The 22625-nt window shown below is 39.2% G+C and overlaps 1 protein-coding gene across 1 annotated transcript in view; it reads right to left on the reverse strand.

Moving 5' to 3' along the window:
- Nucleotides 1-22625, reverse strand: part of obscnb (obscurin, cytoskeletal calmodulin and titin-interacting RhoGEF b) — a 56626-nt gene that overhangs the window by 15997 nt on the left and 18004 nt on the right. The window contains exons 26-46 of the mRNA XM_053329461.1: nt 21987-22256; nt 21600-21866; nt 21222-21488; nt 20766-21032; nt 20413-20682; nt 20059-20328; nt 19622-19888; nt 18233-18499; nt 17721-17987; nt 16878-17144; nt 14891-15157; nt 14375-14641; nt 7568-7834; nt 7147-7413; nt 6579-6845; nt 5905-6174; nt 4889-5155; nt 3651-3929; nt 2899-3156; nt 2396-2662; nt 1789-2061 (exon numbers count right to left, since the gene is read on the reverse strand). Of these exons, the coding sequence (XP_053185436.1) occupies nt 1789-2061; nt 2396-2662; nt 2899-3156; nt 3651-3929; nt 4889-5155; nt 5905-6174; nt 6579-6845; nt 7147-7413; nt 7568-7834; nt 14375-14641; nt 14891-15157; nt 16878-17144; nt 17721-17987; nt 18233-18499; nt 19622-19888; nt 20059-20328; nt 20413-20682; nt 20766-21032; nt 21222-21488; nt 21600-21866; nt 21987-22256 (5628 nt within the window). The remainder of the gene's footprint in view (nt 1-1788; nt 2062-2395; nt 2663-2898; nt 3157-3650; nt 3930-4888; nt 5156-5904; nt 6175-6578; nt 6846-7146; nt 7414-7567; nt 7835-14374; nt 14642-14890; nt 15158-16877; nt 17145-17720; nt 17988-18232; nt 18500-19621; nt 19889-20058; nt 20329-20412; nt 20683-20765; nt 21033-21221; nt 21489-21599; nt 21867-21986; nt 22257-22625) is intronic.

A 22625-nucleotide genomic window follows, 5' to 3' on the forward strand; every position in this document is an offset into this window, starting at 1 on the left:
CCAAGATATACATATATAGTCAGGGCTGAATATTAAACCAAACAATAATCACGATCATGCTTATGAAACCTACAGTAAAATTTGATCAAGTGCCACTTGACAATTTAAGAGTGCCTGGTCTAAAACAATCAAAGGGATCCCAAGACACAAATGTATGTTTCCAGTATGTTCACTCTGTCTCCAAAACAAACTTACATGTTGTAATGATTTTTTTTAACAGTTGTTTGGCTAAAGTTCCAACAGCAGTCTTTCTGAGATGCAACTGACAATGTACAAATGCCAACCATCTGCAAGTGATGTAACTGGCACAATCATTCGCAATCCATAAATGTATCTCAAATAGGCAATCTTTCTGGGATTCAAATGTAAGCAATCATTTATATGATCCAAAGAACATTAGATTGAACAGAAGATTTGCGAAACAGCAGGTCAATGTCAGAAATGTCAGTGAGTATGCAGATAATCCGAAGTTAGCCACCAGGACTAGAGAGCATAATGAATGATCCAGCTGTAAGGGAAACCTCTTGTGGAGATGGTAAACACATCCAATGCCAACACACACAAGACAACAGTTGACAGTAACGCTAGCACAGATTAGCTACCAACAGTAGCCATTTAGAGAGCCAATACATGGGTTGTATTGTCTGATCTTTGCTAATCACTAAAAAGTGCACCATGGTTGTTGAGTGGTTGATATGTACAGTATTTGTCCTTAACTCCAGTTAATTAGAAATACAAGGTCAGAAGACATAAGCTTTAACCTCATTGCTCTAACATTTACATAGGAGACCCTGATTCCATGTCACACCTTATAACTGAAGCAAGCTTTACACTGCAAAAGTAGAGACCGCTTTAAAAAGCTTAAGACCTATTAAATTAATCTGTTCCCAAAAACAGACAAATAAGGGCCCTTGTGCCATTCTGGTAAAGACCCATACCATGTGACTACAACAGTATGTTAAATTACACACAGACCTCCACAGCACTGCCAACTATTAAAGGAAGGTAAAAATGCCAACAAAAAAAACAATCTTAAAGATGGATGAATATTTGCGATAAATGATTGTGATCTCAGAAGAGAGAAACATAATCGTGATTATCATTTCATCATTTCAGAAGCCTGACATACAGCAGATAGGAAGGATTCAAACAGAACTTGAAATACATTTGTCTAAATATTTTAAATGAAATTTAATAAATCAATTTAAAATTAATATAACATTTTTGTTACAACAAATTGCTGATCATTTTTTTTTAAAACACTACCGCATTTGACTAGTTTTAGTCACTCTAAACTTTGTTGTGTTGCTGCACCCATTTGTGTTTTTGAATGTATCAAAGCAAAGAGCATGGAGCTACTTCTATTATCATTATCATTATTATTATTAATGATGCTCATGCAAGACAAAGCACCAAAATATCATGTTAATCTATTAATGAAGTTCAGACATTTTACAGAACCCTGCAGAAAACAATCATAATTCATAATATTTTCACTCATATTCTTTAAATAGCATTGCACCAATTTTAATTTGGGAAATGTTGATCATTGAGTAGAAAATAGAGGAAATTTTGTAAATTGTAGTCACCTGTACCCACTATTTAATTCACAGTTATGATAAATGTTACCATAAATTGTACATTGTATAAACAACCCTGGATTTTTATCAACCTGTACTAATTATTTAAGTATACAAGATTTCACATGTATACTTAAAATTCTGCAGGGTTTAAAAAAAGAGTGCAACTTGATTATCTGCTTTTTCGGTTATTGCCGTAATGTGATACCTTTGACTAGGAGCTTGGCTGTTGATGTTAAACTGCCAGCTTTGAACGTGACAGTGCCAGAGTCATCTGTGGCCAGGTTCTTTAAGGTGAGTGTATGGATGTGGCTCTCGTTCAGCTCTATCTCACTAAAAGGGCTGTTCTCCAGCAAATTGCCATCCAACCACCACTGCACTTTGCCAGGTGCCCTATCAGACAGCTGGCAGGAGAAGGTTGCCCATTCTCCAACAAAGACGTCAGTGGTCTTAAGACCACACACAATGAAGACTTCTTTCACTGTTGAGTGAAAAATACACATATACAAACACTGAGCCTCTACCTTACTTATCAACATTATGTCAACTTAAATGTCAAAGTAAAATGACATCATACCAGACAGACAGAAAATGAAGCTGTGAAACATCACAGCTTACAAAGAGGAAGGCCTGCCCTAAAAACACAACTACTTTTCTGTTTATTACAGCAATACATTTTCAATTAACCTTAATGTTTTTAATATTTATTTGAATTTTCTTATTCATTACAAATCACTTTTTTTTAAAAATCAAACTGAAACTCATTGACCTTAATTTCAATTGTAGACAAATGCAACAGTATTAAAATAGGCTACCTTGCACTGCCAAGGAGGCTGTAGTGAGCTGCTCTCCTGTGTCACAGGTGTAGTAGCCACAGTCTTCCGGCTCCAGGTTCCGTATGCAGAGCTCTTGAATGCACCTTTCCTGCCTCATCTCATACTTCTTACCAGGCTGGAGGACCTTGCCTCCTTTCCTCCACTCAACACGAACACCTGGCTTAGACAGCTCACAGCAAAGAGTAGCGTCATCACCCTCCATGGCATCCAGGTTCTTGAGCTCCTTCTGGAAGACTGCTGGGGCCCCTGGTGAAATTTCAAAGATGTTAGATGACAGATATGGTATCCGACAATTGAGATGACGAGACGAACATTTCTGAGGGATTTTAGACAAAGTTTTGCAGAGGAGAGGGAAATGCAGCCTGGTTGTGTGAAAGGGGGCTGTGGAAGTTCAAGAACATTCCAGTTCATTTAAATCCTATCTTGGTCCATAATCGTGAATCTCATAAGAGATTAGTTTTGGCTGAGGCATTATTCTTTACCTTCCACAGTCAAGGTGACGTCACACTGTGCATCTCCAGTGTCACAGGTGTACATCCCTGAATCCTCAGGCACCAGGTTATGGATCCGAAGCTGTTGGAATGCTCCATTTTTCCTTAGGTCATACTTGAGACCTGCTTTGATGGCTGTGTTGTTTCTCATCCAGGTGACATTAGCCTTGGAGTCAGAGATGGTGCAGGCCAGAGTGACAGTTTCACCCTCTACTGCCACAGTGTCATGTGGCTTCTCTAGTATTAGCACTGTAAATATGGGAAACCCCAAACTAGATTCAATAATGATAGCATTTCCATTTATCTTCCTTTACAGCCTTGGCATTCATAAGGTCGAAGTCATATACATAAATATATTGATGCATGCAGTAACTACTATATGCTATCACACATTTTTCAGCAGGCTGAATAAAGACATAAGTGTAACATATAATACATTAAGAAGTGAAAACTATACATATTTGATAAATACTAACAATTAACAATATTACATAGCTTATCTGCTTAAATTACAATGTTTCTATTAGCACTTGGATAGCATATATTTCTATAGAAAAGACTACAAAACAAATATATTCTATAGATTATACCATAAATGCAAAAAAAGGAAAATACATCTAAAATTTAGGATGATGAAGATGTTGCCAGTAGATTTCCAATTGCCAAGATAAAGCTGTTTGGTGGTCGATGGAGATGGATATGAAGACTTTAAAAAACTCTAGTGACCATGTCATCTTCTTTACCTTTGGGTTTCTCCTCCACCTGCAGACACGCCACACACTTCTCTTCTCCCACTACGAAGGCAACATCTCCTGATTCATCTGTGGTTACCATCTTCAAGGCCAAACGGTGCACTCTACCATGGATGCTCATTTGATTCAGATCATTATTTTGAAGGAGATTGTCTCCGAGCCACCATTCCCCATTTGTTACACCTGAGTGAGACAACTCGACTTCAAAGACAGCATCCTGCCCAGTGGTCGCAGTCATATCACAGAGTTCCCGGATGATGCGCACATGTTCTGAGGGTGAATGGGATGGTGGGAGGTCAGTGATCAGAGCTCAGCAGGGCTTCCACAAGGCATCAGAAAGAGGATGTATCCATCACCAACAACCTCATTTTTAATACTTGTTAGTTCATGCCCAAAGTGTGATCTGAGGAACATAGATACTGTGCTCTGGCATGTTCCATGTCATTCTTATGAAAACTAACTTGGCCCTTAGCATCTTACAAAAAATATAGATAAATGATAACAGCTCAATAAAAACTTGAATTCTCCTTAAAAAAAGGCAAAAAATAAAAACATTAAAGAATCATAAGTCAAGATGATTTTTAAAGTTATTTTAACTTCTGTTTAATTCTGTATGTAGGAATCGGAAATTCGTTCTCATTAGCGACACTTGTGGCAGTTAAGCTTGTATGTATGCATACAAGCTGTGTTAGCTGTGTACTTTGTTGTGAATTGTGTCATGGTCGATGGAGGCAGCTAGCCATCTCATTAGCTGGAGAGCATCTGCAGGGTGTTTCCAGTTGGATAGCATCGATTTTTGTGTCATTGTGTTGTTTGTTGACATTAGTGGGAGAGAGGCAAGGCACTCAGGACCACACAAAAACATCACATCCTTTGAATTTTCGCAGTAAATCTGGCCAGGGTAATTCAAATAGAAATCAGTCCACAGGCTGTTACTGGCAACTGAGAAAGTCGGGGAAGGTCTCATTTTTTCAAGTTACATTGGGACCGATTCAATCATTGGCAATAAAAAACTATTAATACACATAAATTGCTTCGAAATTCTACATATATAACCTTTAACTCTAAGGGCAACTAAGAAATCAAACTTATAACTGTGAAAAGCAAGAGAAAAGGAAGAGGACATAATCCAGTATTTGAGAATGGGGTGGATAAATGCAAAAGAGACTTCGGGAAGGATTGTGACAAGAGTAGACAAGAGACATAGATGAGAAGATGGATTCTTTTACCTTTCACAGTCACGGTAGCAGTGCTTTTCTTGTCACCTGTATCACAGGTATACTCTCCACTATCGTCCACATTCAGCTTGTGTATAACCAGGTTGTGAGTGGTGGCTCTCTGCTCCATAGTATACTTCTCCCCATGAGTAAGCAGACTCGAGCCCTTCCGCCAGGTCACCTTGCAATCAGGGCTGGATGTCTCGCAGGACAGAGTGATTTTGTCGCCTTCTGTGGCCTCTTGACTCTCCAGCTCCTTCTTGAATAATACAGCTGCAGCTGTTGGAAAAACCATTATTATTTAGAATCAATTATTTAGGACCTTCACAAAACACACTGCACTCATAAGCATGTTGTGCATATTTTCTATATGCACAATTCTATACCATAAAAAAGCATGGAAAAACTTGAAAGCGACTGGTTTACTTACACTCAGCCCACATTTAGGATTGAGGAAACACTTTCAGAGTTAATCAGACAATTGGACAATATATGAACACTGACATAATAATTAAAAACTGACTAAGGTTTGGTCAGTTGATAGTGGTGCAATGAAAGGAAGTTATTTGAACAAAGTGTATAGTAAAAAACAGCAATGAAATTGTACAGTGAGGAATACTTGCTATAAAAAATAATTATACAGAAACATATTGACCATCATGATCAACATAAAATTTTAAATACAAAGTTGAAAAGGATGTGATTAGTTCAAATTCAGTGAAAGGAATAATGAACATGCATCTACTGTACAAATGTGACAGGATAGACTGTAAAGTGCACATAAAACAGAAAAGAGAGGTTAATGTGGAACAAATCAACAGAAAGTGAAAGCTACATTTAAATAAAAAGTGAGCCTCCAGGAATGAAGAAAAGCATCCAAGTTTTGAGATGCTTTTTAAGAACTTTTAAAAAGATGGAGAGAAAGTGTCCAATAAGGAGGACATGGACAAGTGACCATCAAGTGTTACCATCAAAGCAAAATGCCTACATATGTATATACTATGTATCAAGTGAAATATTTCCCTTACCTCTGACTGTCAGAGAGGCAGTGGATGTGTGGCTACCCACCGAGAAAGTCACTGTGCCTGAGTCAGCTGTGGTGACACCACGCAGTGTGAGGCTGTGCGACTGGCCTTCAGTCTCAATAAGATTCATTTCGTTATTCTGTAGTGGGACGTCCTGGAGTTTCCAGTGGGCCAGAGGTGCCTCTTCATGAGAAACCAGACATTTGAAGTGGACATCTTCACCTTCAGATACGACGCAGCTCTCCAAGAATTTAAGTATTGTAACCTCAACCTCTGCTTGACAAATTAATACAGCACCACAGTTACATATTTGACAGCTGAGGTGAGCAAGTGCTTGACAAATATTAAGTTCATTGTGATCACAGTGTGATACACGTTTAAAGGTTTAGTAGTTGTTGTAAACACCAAGTGAAGAAAGAGTATGGTGTGTTAATGTTGTGAAGAGAGACCAGGGACAGATGCAGACGATGAGATGAGATCAAGAACAACAGAAAAGTGTTTGTGCAAATAACTACAAGTGCTTCGAAAACAGTGAACCGAAAAGCAAGAACTTTGTAGATGCACTCCATGTGTAAGGGATGTCAAGTGAGAAAAAAGCTGACAAAGTGACACAAAGAAAGACGTGACTCGTCGTGTGTGAGAAATATTAAAAAAGGTTTTGAAGAGAAAAATCCTACCCTGCACAGTGAGGACACCTGAAGTCCTCTGACTGCCTGTATCACATGAATACTCCCCTGAGTCAGCTCCCTGAAGTTTAAAGATGACAAGCTCTACTACCGTCCCTTCTTGTTTTAGGTGATACTTGCTGCTGGATGCCAGCACCCTGTCACCACACCTCCAGATCACACTGGCTCCTGGCTTTGTGGTCTCACAACAAAGGCTAGCGCTCTCGCCTGCCTGTTTTTCAATGTTCTGCAGCTGGGTTTTGAAAAGGACAGGCTGGGCTGCAGAGAAGGAAATGGAGGAAATGAGAAGAAAAGTTTGAGAGAACTGAGATAGGTAAATGGACTGTAGAAGTTAAAAAGTAGCACATGTTGAAACAAATCATATATGTCCAAACCTCTATTCTAAAAGTCTTAATCCTAAAGTCAAGTTAAATCACAAATTTGATTATTCCTCAGTGATCACAATCACAATCACAAATAGTCCCAGATAATATAGTAATTCCCAATCCAAGTACTTTAGCCAAACAAGTCAATTAACTCCAACTCCATAACACAAAACCAACAACTGTATTAAGCATACCCTTCACAGTTAGTTGTGCAGTGCTTTGATGATCCCCAGTGTCACATGTGTAACATCCAGCATCCTCTACATCTACATCATGGATCACTAGTGTGTTGAGGTGTTCCGTCTGTCTAATTTCATACTTGGCACATGGGCAAAGACCAAGTTCTCCTTTCCTCCACTCCAAAGGAACACCAGGTTTAGAGAGCTCACAGCACAGAGTGACACTGTCCCCTTCCTTTGTTGTTTGACTCTCCAGCTCTTTTGTGAAAGTAACTGGGAGAGCTGAGGAATGAAAAGAAATAACCAAAGATTGTTTTATCTACAGTACACAGCTGTGAATGGGGTTGAAGAAATGATATAAAGACCGATAAATAAGATGAAATGAAAGAGTTCATGACTGGAAACGACAGCATGAAACGATGAGTCTCCATCCTACCATTTACTGTAAGAGAGGCTGAGCTTATTGCATCCTCTGAAGAGCAAGAGTAGCTTCCTGTGTCTTCAGGTCTCAAATCAAAGATCTGTAATTCATAACTGAATCCTGTTTGGTTCATCTGGTACTTTTCTCCACAACTCAGGACTTGACTTCCCTTCTTCCACTCGACAGATAATCCAGGTCTAGAAAGCTTGCAACGCAGAGTAACACTGCTTCCCTCCTCAGCCTCTTGACTTTCCACATTTTGAAGAAATATGACTGGAGAAGCTGTAGATTTAATAAATCAAGTAAGAGTCTGATATATTTCAGGTAGGTTGGATACCAGATAAAGACTTCAATATGCTGTTTTAAAAATATGTTCATTTTCAACTTACCTGACAGAGAATCAAAACAAAAAAATACAAAACACAGCAAATATATGACTGCTGAAAATCACACAAACACACACACACACACAAAACAACACTGATGTCAGTCAAACTCAGCCCTCAGTTATCACCATCAGAGGACAACAGTTTACCAGAATATATCAAATCTGAGTGAGCAACTTCCAACTAGACTGAATACACATCATACAGAAATCCACATGGTAACCAAATCAAAACTGAGGGGAATAAACAATATCCAGGTGCTTAAAAAAAACAAAAGATTCATTTTGGAATCCAGCTGTATAGACTCTGGCTTTGGGATTATTCCAGAAACAGCAAGCTTTTCCATCCCTGCTGTTTTAATACATTTAAATTAGACCTTCAATATCTACGGTGATGAACATATCACAGGAATAACACAGCCGTTAATGGTGGCAATTTAAGATGAATGTAGAGACCAACATTTTGGTGAACTGATAAATTACACAAAAAATAGCCACGATAATGAAATCACCAGTGAATAACTGATTGACTTGAACTAAATGTAACTGTGGCTACGCAATTTCCAACTCATCAGCCAACAAAAACATAAGTGCCAGACTGTTGACAAATCCCTCAAGACAGAAGGATGTTATGTCACAACATAACTGTCTGCACCTGCTTTGACAGCATGTGCTTTGGCAAAAACCCAGCATCCAAAATACCTACTCAAAACAATCTGTGCCCTTGTATTTTCTTTAGAAAACTACCACATACCTTCAGCTCTGTTTTCGGATTCCTTCTTCTCAGGCTCAACTTTGGAGGTTACTACTGCAGCTGGTGTGATCTCTGCTGTAATTTCGGGTATTTGTAGACATATAATGTAGGTTTTAATTCAGCTGATGTAAATTGGAACACTTTATCAACGATGCAGCGAATAAAAAGCAACGTGCCACGAGAGTCACAATGTTTGAGACAAAACCGTACATTTCATTTGAATCCAAATATCCATGCAGACCTACAGAAAGTGCCATGACCAAAAGCTTGTTCCCCAACAAAGACAACAGCAGCATGGCGACAAATGAAAACCACCTCCAACACACGGAGAAGCACATTTCAAATAAAACCAGTCCATTATAGTTTATAGGAACATAAACTAACCATGTTAGCAGTCAGTTCCATGTCTCACAAACAACCATGTCTTCAGTGACATGACTATTGTTGACAATTAAGCTACTTTGGGAAATGTCTTCTTACAAATCTCTTATTTGCTACAGTCTTTAAATTATGTAACGATAACCAAAATCCAAGAAAAGCATTAACATTCAACAAAAGGAAACTGAAGAAACTGCAGTGCATGAACAATTGAAAAACAGCACATACTGTCACAGTTATGGCCAAGCATTCAAGCAATAATTCAATATCCAATATAATCCAATTCTATACAATTTCTCCCTTTATAGACAATGAGACATTCAATTAACCTAGCCTTAGAAATTAATTAACCATGTTGCAGCACAAACAAGCTACAGCCAAACATGTAATACATATCATGATACACAATGGAAAATAAAAAACTTCAGTAAAGCAGAAACACCTGCATTTGGCAATGCAAAGAATGAGGAATGTGGCAGGAGAAGAAGAGGCGGGAAGCTAGTTAACAACTAATATCCTTGCATACCCTCTGTTGGTTCTTTGGTCCACTGTTCCTTCTGTGTATCTTGTTTGGCAGTTGTAACAGCAGCAGTCATCTCAACTGGGTTAAAACACAATGTTAGCCTCACAGATTCACAGTGATGAGTTTTTGAGCCTGAAGACAACAGCCAACCAGAGCTAGCAAAGTGCACATAATCACAAAAGACCCAGCACACCCACGTTACTGTCACCTGTTCACACTATGGCAATTTACACGTTGATTTCACATCAACGGTACGCAACATCTGTGATAACAGAAAGCAATCAACATCAATGGAGCTACAATCAAAAACAATTAAAGCCTCTCTTTACTTTCACAGAACATTGTCAATAGTTCAACACAAAGTGACAGACCAGCAAAGTACTACAAAAGTACCGCATGATGCAACAAAATGTTCAACATTCAAGAAAGATCAGGGACAAAACATATTACATTAACATAGCTAGAAAACATATACCAAGGAATGAACACTATAGCAACACAAAGCTAACAGTAACAAAAGCCATCTTGTTTTATATTTGAACCAACTGCATTTTCGTTAAGCCAAAATGAACTGTCAACAACACTGTCAATTTAATCTGGAATTATAAAAAAGGTAGCCATGCCTAGAGCACTGACAGATGTTTCAATATCTGACAAAAGCCAAGCAAACAAACCAGTGTGTCTCATTACCTTCAACTCCAACTTTGAGCTCCTGTATCTGAGTCTCCTGTTTCACGAGCTGCTGTGTTGGAGTCTCTCCAGTGGTTTGCAGTGTCAATACTATGAAATTGAACACAACGTTGGCTCCCAAATTTGAAATTGCCTTGCTATGTGATATTGACTGGTCTTAAGAATCGGAGAAATCGTGGAATAAAACCATATCATCATACCAACATGCAAGCCTCCATAGAGTACAACAAAGTAACCAGGAGACCACAAATCCACAAATATTGAAATTAGGGCTGTCAGCGTTAACGTGTTAATCGCGATTAGATTAATGCAATCCATAACGCGTTAATTTTTTTAAATCATCAGCATTTTAATTTTGCAAGCCTTTTTGTCCCTTCTACTCACCCGTAGACGGCTCCTCTAGCTGTAGCGCTATGCTTTGAAGTGGCCTCCTGCAGTAAACCTACCGCGCTGATGGAAAGTAAGAGAGCTACTGGACTTTTGAACGGCTTGTTTAACTTTAAAAAACTTCCAGACGGTTCAGTTGACAAGTCAAAAGTAAAATGCAACCTGTGTCAAACGGAGTTTAACTACCACCGGAGTACGTCGAGTTTGAGTTAGCACCTCCACGCTAAACACCCAGGTGCAGCCAAGCGAGCCTCAGCTCCACCAAAGTACCATTTTGGAGTGTGGGAGTCGCAGCAGAGCCGTGATTGATTCCCAGTTAAGACACTCTGGTAAGAAATGCTTTACATTATGGGCTTAAAACTGCCTTGAAATGTAAAATAACAGGATTTTAAACATGCAATTCAAAACGTGATTAATCATGATTAACTACGGAAATTCTGCGATTAATCACGATAAAAAAATAATAATCGTTTGACAGCCCTAGTTGAAATGTTTTCTTTGTTTAGCGATTTTTGCACACACACCGATTTATTACAAATACACATGGACTACATAAACAAACAAAGCTGACAATGTACAGAGAATTACCTGCTACTGTTTCAGTTATCTCCTGCCTCTCCAGGTTGTCTTTAGCAACTACAGATGGAGCTTCAAGCTTCTTGGCTGAAATGCAAGTATGATATTATAAGTATAATGACAGCAACCAGTGAGACACTTGAGCGTAGCCAGTATGAATGCCACAAATTCAAAGATCTTCCATTCTTTCAAATATATAATCTGAAGTGCAATGCATCCTGCCACAATTAAGAAAATGACGCACATGGCAGCTCCAAACAACAGACAACAGATATTCAATTCACGCCATCAACATGTTACCAGTGCAACTGAGCAATACAAAGGTGTCTGTATGTTCTTTCCATTCTTTATAATAAGCTGGCTTCATTACATACGTATACTGCAATGCAACACTGAGGAAAAAGACCCACATGAACATGGCAAGAGGCAATCCCACTGTCAGACAGAGGCATCATTTGACAAAGCAGAGTTACAGAAACCGCATAACAAAACATATATACTAGAAAGAACAAATGCTGCAACAACATCTCTATCACAACCTGTAGAGGCCACAAAGTATAGACCCAATTTGATTGCAGACTACACACGGAAAAACAAAAGCCATTATCAAGATGGACGGAGCACATAATGTTGAAAGTCAAGCTAAAACGTTGCCATCTTCCCTCCATACCTTCCACTGTTTTATCTGCCTCCTTCCTCTTAGATTCAGGTTCAGCAGCAGAGGGAGGAGCTGATGGCTTCACAGCTGAGAGGAAACAATTTAAATACAGAATCAATGTAACATACTTGGTCATCTGCTTTGCAATTACTCCTAAAAGCAAGATATCGCCTGACAAAATGGCCCACAATTTGCAAATAAATATGTCAGAAATCAGAAAGCACCACAAAACCCTGCTGACAGCGACAATATATCATGGACTAAGATCCAACTGGCTTTGCTCATTAAACAGATAATAAGAGTTTATAGAACAGCAAACATACATTGTAAGTGACCAAACCAACCACCAATAAAAACAGCAACATAAACTTTACAAAGAGAAACAAGAAGCACAGCCTGCTACAATGACAAGTTGTGTGATGTGAAAAAAGGACATGTAATGTCGAAATGTTGAAATGTTTTCTTTGTTTACAATACCACAAAAAAGGACGGACACTATGACACAAGTCATGACTTTAAAAACACGTGAATTAAAAATCCACATTTACTTTGTATGACTATCAGTTATCAATATCAGTCAGGCCAAAAAAACATCTGATGCAAGACGACCAAATATTTAGCTTTCAAGCATTTCTTGAAGGAAAAATGTATTAGGTAAGCCAATTCATGACCCATCAAGCCCCTGTCTGTTAACACAAGTCAGCAGCCAAAAAAATAGATAAAAAAAAATGAATTGACAATATTTTAAGTATTTAAGAGCTGCTTCTATTTTCTCACTGTTTGCTTTCATTGAACAAAGCGATTTTTGCACACACACCGATTTATTACAAATACACATGGACTAAATAAACAAACAAAGCTGACAATGTACAGAGAATTACCTTCTACTGGCTCATTTATCTCCTGCCTCTCCAGGCTGTCTTTAGCAACTACAGATGGAGCTTCAAGCTTCTTGGCTGAAATGCAAGTATGATATTATAAGTGTAATGACAGCAACCAGTGAGACACTTGAGCGTAGCCAGTATGAATGCCAAAATTCAAAGATCAAGTGCAATGAATCCTGCCACAATTAAGCAAATGACGCACATGTCAGCTCCAAACAACAGACAACAGGTATTCAATTCACGCCATCAACATGTTACCAGTGCAACTGAGCAATATAAAGGTGTCTGTATGTTCTTTCCATTCTTTATAATAAGCTGGCTTTATTACATACGTATACTGCAATGCAACACTGAGGAAAAAGACCCACATGAACATGGCAAGAGGCAATCCCACTGTCAGACAGAGGCATCATTTGACAAAGCAGAGTTACAGAAACCGCATAACAAAAAATATATACTAGAAAGAACAAATGCTGCAACAACATCTCTATCACAACCTGTAGAGGCCACAAAGTATAGGCCCAATTTGTTTGCAGACTGCACACGGAAAAACAAAAGCCATTATCAAGATGGACGGAGCACGTAATGTTGAAAGTCAAGCTAAAACATTGCCATCTTCCCTCCATACCTTCCACTGTTTTATCTGCCTCCTTCCTCTTAGATTCAGGTTCAGCAGCAGAGGGAGGAGCTGATGGCTTCACAGCTGAGAGGAAACAATTTAAATACAGAATCAATGTAACATACTTGGCCATCTGCTTTGCAATTACTCCTAAAAGCAAGATATCGCCTGACAAAATGGCCCACAATTTGCAAATCAATATGTCAGAAATCAGAAAGCACCACAAAACCCTGCTGACAGCGACAATATATCATGGACTAAGATCCAACTGGCGTTGCTCATTAAACAGATAAGAAGAGTTTATAAAACAGCAAACACACATTGTAAATGCCCAAACCAACCGCCAATAAAAACAGCAACATAAACTTTACAAAGAGGAGCAAGAAGCACAGCCTGCTACAATGACAAGTTGTGTGATGTGAAAAAAGGACATGGAAAAAGATCTTGTCCAAGCATTGTTTTTCTTGCGTTTCACATGCACAGTGTGAAAAAGAAATACTGATAAAAATGATGTATAACCATCTACAAAAGATAAAAATTCAAACTCTGTATTGCGGCACACTGCACATTGCACACTGTAAAAAAGACATTTGTGCAAATACATCCAACCTAATGATGCACCACAAACAAAGTGAAGGAAACATGTCATGAATCTGTAAACACACACACACCCGCACACACACAGAAAGCTGATATTTTATGAGTGAACAAACAGAAACAAGGCAACATAAAAAACAACATGAGGGCAAAGCAAATTTTACAATAAACACAAGTGCTTTGGTTCAGATAAAATTAAAGTATAATACAAATATTCCTCCTAAAACAAAGAAAACATAAAGAAAAAACATGAGCAAACAATGAAGCATTATATAATTTGCATGCAGTGACAAACAGTGCACAACAGGTTGATTTTTCTAAAGCACTGAGATACTTCTCAACATAGAGGTTCACATCACAAATCCTCCTACCCTTGATCTTGAGACTGGCAGTAGTCTTCTGGTCTCCACATATACAGCTGTAGTCTCCACTGTCTTCTGGCACCACTTTAGCAATCTGGAGTTCATTCACAGAGGTCGTCTGCTTCATCTGGTACTTCTCTCCAGCCTTCAGTACTTGCACTCCCTTCTTCCACTCCACTGAGACTCCAGGTTTAGAGATCTCACAGCGTAACGTAACACTAGCTCCTTCCTCTGCCTCCTGACTCTCCAACTTCTGTTTGAATGTCACTGGTTGGGCTGAGCATTTATTGATTGATTAGCAAACTGTTGCATGCCATTACATAGAATTATTAAAATATATAAAGTATGTAAAAAATAAAGTAAATAAACAAACACAGAACATAAAAACTAACAATTACAAGTTGCAATCCTTGGTGATATGCAGGCTCCACAACAAATATGTTTAAATTCTTTACATATACATGAAAAACTATTCTACTTGGTTTTTAAAAAGCCATTCCATGGACAGACTCTTCCTCCTCCTACCCTTAACGTTGAGGTTGGCTGTTGTTTTCTCGTCTCCACACATACAGCTGTAGTCTCCACTGTCTTCTGGCACTACTTTGTTAATCAGAAGTTCATTCACGGAGGCCGTCTGCTTCATCCTGTACTTTTCTCCAGCCTTCAGGACCTGTGTTCCCTTCTTCCACTCCACTTGGACTCCAGGTTTAGAGATCTCACATTGCATAGTAACACTGGCTCCTTCCTCTGCCTCCTGACTTTGCAGCTTCTGTTTGAAGGTCACTGGTTGGGCTGAGCATTGATTAGTTAGTTAGTACAGTAAATAGTGGCAATCCAATAAGAAACAACACAGGAAAATAAAAGTAGGACAAATGACAATAGTGGCAAATGTAGTACAACAGAATTGCAAAAACTGCCACAAAAACACTCAAACATTGAAAACACACAAAACAAAACTGGCAGGTTGCAGTGCAAACATAATGACATGCTGACTCCAAAACACACATGTGTAAACACACATATAAAAATATGTGCTATGAAAGTTCCATGGACCAACTCTTCGTACCCTTAATGTTGAGCCTGGCTATGGTCTTCTGGTCTCCACACACACAGCTGTAGTCTCCACTGTCTTCTGGCATCACTTGAGAGATCAGAAGTTCATTCACGGAAGCCGTCTGCTTCATATGGTACTTTTCTCCTGACTTCAGCACCTGCGTTTCCTTCTTCCACTCGACAGGGACTCCAGGTTTAGAGATCTCACAGCGCAGAGTGACACTAGCCCCTTCTTCAGCCTCTTGACTCTTCAACATTTCTTTGAAGGTCACCGGTTGAGCTGGGCATTTATGAGTTGGTTAGCAGTCAGTTGCATTACATGCGTTTCATGCATTACATAAAAATGAAAAAATACAGTATATATACATATGGATACAGTTGGTACAAAAGCCATGTTACAATCCATGATAACATGCAGACTCCGAAACAAACATTACTACAGATGTACATATGAAAGGCTGTACTATACAACTTTGAAATAGTCCTCCTACCCTTGATCTTGAGGCTGGCAGTAGTCTTCTGGTCTCCACACACACAGCTGTAGTCTCCACTGTCTTCTGGCACCACTTTAGCGATCTGGAGTTCATTCACAGAGCCCACCTGCTTCATCTGGTACTTCTCTCCAGACTTCAGGACTTCTGATCCTTTCTTCCACTCCACTGGGACTCCAGGTTTAGAGATCTCACAACGAAGACTAATGTCAACTCCCTCCTCAGCTTCCTGGCTCTCCAACTTCTGTTTGAACGTCACTGGTTGGGCTGAGCATTTATGAGTTGGTTAGCAATCAGTTGCATGCCAATAGATGCAACAGAAAAAACTATATGTGATCAAATCTGGTACAAAAAACCAGACACTGCAATCCATGTTAACATGCAGATTAAACAAACACACATGATTAACTACACACATAAGAACAGCAGAGCTATACAATTTTTAGGCTCTGTGGACTGGCTCTATGAAAATCGTCCTCCTACCCTTGATCTTGAGGCTGGCAGTAGTCTTCTGGTCTCCACACACACAGCTGTAGTCTCCACTGTCTTCTGGCACCACTTTAGCGATCTGGAGTTCATTCACAGAGCCCACCTGCTTCATCTGGTACTTCTCTCCAGACTTCAGGACTTCTGATCCTTTCTTCCACTCCACTGGGACTCCAGGTTTAGAGATCTCACAACGAAGACTAATGTCAACTCCCTCCTCAGCTTCCTGGCTCTCCAACTTCTGTTTGAACGTCACTGGTTGGGCTGAGCATTTATGAGTTGGTTAGCAATCAGTTGCATGCCAATAGATGCAACAGAAAAAAACTATATGTGATTAAAATCTGGTGCAAAAAACCAGACATTGCAATCCATGTTAACATGCAGATTAAACAAACACACATGATTAACTACACACATAAGAACAGCAGAGCTATACAATTTTTAGGCTCTGTGGACTGGCTCTATGAAAATCGTCCTCCTACCCTTGATCTTGAGGCTGGCAGTAGTCTTCTGGTCTCCACACACACAGCTGTAGTCTCCACTGTCTTCTGGCACCACTTTAGCAATCTGGAGTTCATTCACAGAGCCCACCTGCTTCATCTGGTACTTCTCTCCAGACTTCAGGACTTCTGATCCTTTCTTCCACTCCACTGGGACTCCAGGTTTAGAGATCTCACAGCGTAAAATAACACTAGCTCCTTCCTCTGACTCCTGGCTTTCCAACTTCTGTTTGAACGTCACTGGTTGAGCTGTGTATTTTTTAGTGGGTTAGCATCAGTTACAAACAAACCAAAAACACTGATATAAAGTATGATATGTATGTATGATATCACTAATATAAAGCATCTGTAACCAGGTTCAACCAAAGTTATACAGCTGAAGAGCTGTTGTGGCAGCAATGTCAGCATTGCATTTCTGGTTCTACAGTTCCAGTTCTTTACGTGCACTTTGGAGGCACAAGTGTTAAAAATACAGCAGCGTCAATACTTTTCATCTAAGTGACTCCATCAAATGTGTGCATCTGTAGGTCTAATCTGGTGCTGCTATTACATTATTTTCCAATAGACAGAACAGACTGCCATGTATAGAACTGGTCTGACAATGACTGAACAGCTCCCCAGTGTGGATAAGCTAAAACCTACTTTCAATACCAGAAAATACTATAATACATGGTAACCTAATAAAAATCAATAACATAAACTGGTAAAAACAAACAAAAAAACAAACACAGAATGCATACAAAAATGTCACTGTCTGAATATGTCAAACTATGTGTGAAAATCTTTTGCATACAGTTTTCAAAATTGATCAAATCCTCTTCCTACCCTTAATTTTGAGACTGGCCGTGGTCTTCTGGTCTCCACACATGCAGCTGTAGTCTCCACTGTCTTCTGGCACCACTTTGTTAATCAGAAGTTCATTCACAGAGGCCGTCTGCTTCATCTGGTACTTTTCTCCAGACTTCAGGACTTGTGTTCCCTTCTTCCACTCCACTTGGACTCCAGGTTTAGAGATCTCACAACAAAGAATAATGTCGGCTCCCTCTTCAGCTTTCTGGCTCTCTAGCTTTCTTGTAAAGGTCGGTGGTAATGCTGTACAACCAAGTTTTCATAACTTGTCAAAATCAGATGAAATAGTTTGGTTTCACAAAAAAACTAACTACAAAGGCATCAGAGGTGGATATCAGAGGTTGAATATACATCACCTGTGTTATGTAAATATGAAACTGCTATGTAGTGCTGGAAAAGTAGACATTTTATGCAAAATGTATAACAGTAAATGTAACCTCCTCTTACACTTTTTAAATCATTTTAATAATTGATACCATAATCCATACCATTGACTTTCACGGTTGCAGATGTCTTCTGGTCCCCACACACGCAAGAGTACTCTCCACTATCTTCAACCTTCAAACTCTTGATCTGAAGCTCACAAGAAGTCTCCCTCTGCTTGATCTCGTACTTCTCTCCAGCTTTGAGAATTTCAGATCCTTTCTTCCACTGAACGTCAGCTGCAGGTTTTGATAACTCACAGCTAAGTGTCACAGTCTCGCCTTCCTTTTTATCCTGGTTGTTGAGCTTCCCCTTAAAAGTGGCAGGCAGGACTAAAATAAAATGAACAGAGACTTAATTATATTAAATTGGTTGATGCATTTTGTTGGGTTGTGATGGAGGATGGAAAATTATGACAGGTGAAGATAATGGAGGAGTTGACGTGCTCCAGTCGACTGACGTTAACCTTGTCAGACCCAAAAATGATTCCAACAGTTTGGCTGATCTTTTTGTTGAAGGTTAAACTACAGTGCACTTATTCTATACTGAAAAACAAACCTCTCATTAGAATAGTACAGAATGAAATCCTTTTTGATATGCACAAAGGATTATCAACACAGGAAATTTTAATCAATGAAATGAGCAGCCCTTCCAAGACAAAACAATGCATTTGGAAACAGATAACCATGAAATATTTGCACATGCTAATGGTTGCTGTTCATGATTTGTGAATCTCTCAGTCATACAAAGCCCAAGACAAAGGATAGAAATGGCTGAACAAAAGAGCAGCAGATCGTCAGAATACATTCACAATGCAACACTGAGATCACACTTCTATAGAAGAAAATACAGCAGATCTAATAACAAGTCAACAGGTATTTTCAACAAATCTACATTGTAAGTAAATCTGCAAGGGATTGAGGGCGGTGTTAGTTACCTTTGACAATAAGGGACGCGTATACCTTCTGGTCTCCAGCAACCACAGACATGGTGCCTGAGTCCCTAGGAGTCAGCTCTCTAACGGTAAGAGAGTGGAAACCACCCTCTAGAACCTGAATATCATTGAAGGGGCTTGACTGCAGAGGGGTATCATCTAAGCACCACTGCACTAGAGGCAGATCAGCAGGACTGACACGGCAAACAAATGTAGCAGATTCTCCTTCAAAGCAATTAATATCCTGCAGTGTTTCCAGTATAACCACTGACTGGCCTTCAAAGCAAAACCAAATTATACTATGAGCTGAGTCAGCATGGCACTCACCACGTATGGCACGACCAATTCATACAGGTGCAAAAAAAAAAAAAAAAAAGGATTCTTCTTCTATTAAACAGGATGGAACACACACTAGACATATAATATTAATTGTCTTTTCATACAGTGAACACTTTGTAATTTGAACACTCATACACTTGTATGTATACACATACAGTACATACCATACTTATGTTCTTACCTTTGACTGTCACCTTTGACATGCTCTTGGCAGTGCCCACGTCACAAGTGTAGATATCTGTGTCTTTTTCCTCCAGATGTTTGATGCTGAGAGTTAAGACTCCCTCCTTCTGGGACATCTCATATCGACCTCCAGCCTTGAGCTCTGTGTGACCTTTAAGCCAAATCACTGTGGATGGGGTTTGTGCAGTCTCACATTGCAAAGTCACAGAGCTCTTCTCGTCTGCTTGGCTGTCCTTTAGTTCTTTAGTAAATGTATGGATTGGCTCTGTTAAAATAAAGCATCTTCGTTAAAATTTTAGTCACCATAAGATATTATAGGATTAATATAATTGTTCCGAAAATTTGATATACTCTTGAAATTATTCTCTTTTTGGTACAGATATTGATTAGCTTTTTTTTTTAAACTGTAATTCCTGACCAAATTATTTGTCTTACCCTTGATCTCCAGCTTGGCCTTTGTGGTTGCACCTCCAACAACTTCACAGCTGTACTCTCCGGAGTCTTGAGCAGAGACATTATGGATGATCAACTTCATGACCCTATCCTCTTGGCAGATGTCATACTTCTGGCTCTTCTTGATGACTTTGCTTTCCTTGGTCCATTTCACAGTGGAAGTAGTTTGTGTCACTTCACAGGTAAATACAGCTTCTTCTCCTTCAACAACACTAACATTCTCTAGTTCCTTCGACACAGATGAAGCTTTTCCTGCAACATGGGACGATAACATGTTTGTCAGTATTCACTTTATTTAACATGTCAATCCATCCATAATTTTGTAAGATAATTTACCTTCAACTGCTAATGTTGTTTTAGAGCTCAGGTCTTTAAGGTTGAAGACCACCTCTCCAGCATCAGCCGGGGTGACATCCTTAATGGTCAGCATGTACTTGCGTCCTTTACTGGAGATCTTGTAGCGGCCTTCATTTGTAATTGTTTGGCCATTAAGAGTCCAGGAGCACTCATCTGTGCTCTCACGAGATAAGATGCACTCAAAGCTACATGTCTCTCCCTCATTCACCTCAGCTGACTTCAGCCATTTGGTGATTCCAATGCCAATTTCTACGGCAAAGAGACAGTGTATTATTCAGGTGCTACATATCTCAGACAACATTGTATATATACGTTGTGGTAACAAAACGTACCTCTTACAGTAACCTTTGACTTAGAAACTTCAGTCCCAAGATCACAACTGTATTCTCCAGCATCTTCTTTGGTGACATCCTTGATGATCAATCCCAAAGACTTGCCTGTGTGAAGAAGCTCATACTTTGGTCCAGCCTTCAAAACCTTACCTTCTTTCTTCCATATGGGGGAAACCCTGGGCTTGGAGGCCTCACATGCCAGAGTTATCATGCCTTTCTCCTCTCCAATGACATCATCCAGAGACTTGAGGAACACGGCACGTTTCTCTGGAGGTTAATTGAGAAAGTAAAAATTAATGGAGGATATATTGTGCTCTCAGCTTTTGGGTTGACTGGGTTAAACCAAACAAATAGCATTTAAATTCACTTAAATAAACTGAATATTACCGGCTTCTCTAAAGCCATTTAGGTTTAAAAATAAATCTATTTTTCGACCTTATCAACAAGAGTTCTTACCTTTAACTTTCAGTGTGACAGACTCTTTCAATTTGCGGACTTGGAAGGTGATCGTTCCCCCATCCTGAGGTGCCAAGTTCTTAAGAGAGAGCTTGTGAACTTTTCCCTCATGGGTTATGGTATTGACTTCATTAGTGAAGAGCACCTTGTCATTCAGAAGCCATTGTACCTCTTCATCTGCATAGTTAATCTCACATATAAACGTTGCATCATTGTCTTCATCAACCTCTGTGTCAGCCAAGTGGTTGGTGATCTTCATTTCACGCACTACACAGAAGAAACAAGATATGGTCTTAGTTTTAAGGTTCACTGTACTCTAGAGACACTTTTTAACAGATGCTTTATGTAATGGTTGTATTTCAAAGGTGCAAACTGTACCTTCAACAGTGAGGTTGCCTTTAGTCTCTGCAGGTCCTGACCGACAGTGGTACTCTCCACTGTCTTCCTCAGTCAACCTTTGAATTGTAAGTTGAGCCCTAGTACCATCTTGCTTAATGTTATACTTGTCTGATGCTGTCAAAGGTACCTGACCTTTGAACCAATTAATCTCTTTCGGCGAGGCAGAAAATTTGCAGGTGAGTAGGGCTGAGGCTTTCTCCTTCGCCTTCACATCTTTGATGGGCTCTGCAATCTCAAGTGGACGCTCTAAATGTGAGGAACAGTATGCAATTAGAGTCAAATTAGTTATGCTAAATATATTTACCAACAGCAATACAAAGTTATTTCGGCCAACTGTGCCATAAACATCAGATTAGACACGTTTACCTTTGACTGTGAGCTGGGCCTGAGACTTGCTCTTCCCAGCTGTGAACTGCACAGGTCCCGTCATTGATGCTTTGGTCTTTTTGAAAGTGAGACGATGCATTGTGCCCTCCTTCTCCATTTCAACATCAGCACTCTCCTGAACAACAACTCCATTCAGAGTCCAAGTAGGAGGTTTCACCAGTTCCATACTGATTTCAGCTTCGAAGACAGCTGCAAAGGGTTCTGTCACTTCTACTGAACTAATCTCCCGCACAATGCTTATGGACTGTTCTGGAGGCATCATAAAACAAGAATAGAAAAGTCAGTAATATGATTTTATATGTTTAAATGTTTCAAAAAACAGCAACATAATAAATGTGACGTTGATTTATATATTATATTATATTATATTATATTATATTATATTATATTATACTATATTATATTATAGTTAACTTATAGTATCCTATCCTTTACTATACTGATATACAATGTACATGATTTTGTGGCAAAAATCAGTGTGGTCATTTATCAATATATAAATATCATAAGAAGAATAACTCAGACATTATTACTTTCATAGTAACTTAAGGACACTTTAAAGTCCCTAAATGTGTACCTAGAAACACCCCTAAACCAATAGTTATTATTAATTAGCTG

The sequence above is a fragment of the Scomber japonicus genome, chromosome 12 (genome assembly GCF_027409825.1).
Source record: "Scomber japonicus isolate fScoJap1 chromosome 12, fScoJap1.pri, whole genome shotgun sequence".
Taxonomy (NCBI): Eukaryota; Metazoa; Chordata; class Actinopteri; order Scombriformes; family Scombridae; genus Scomber; species Scomber japonicus.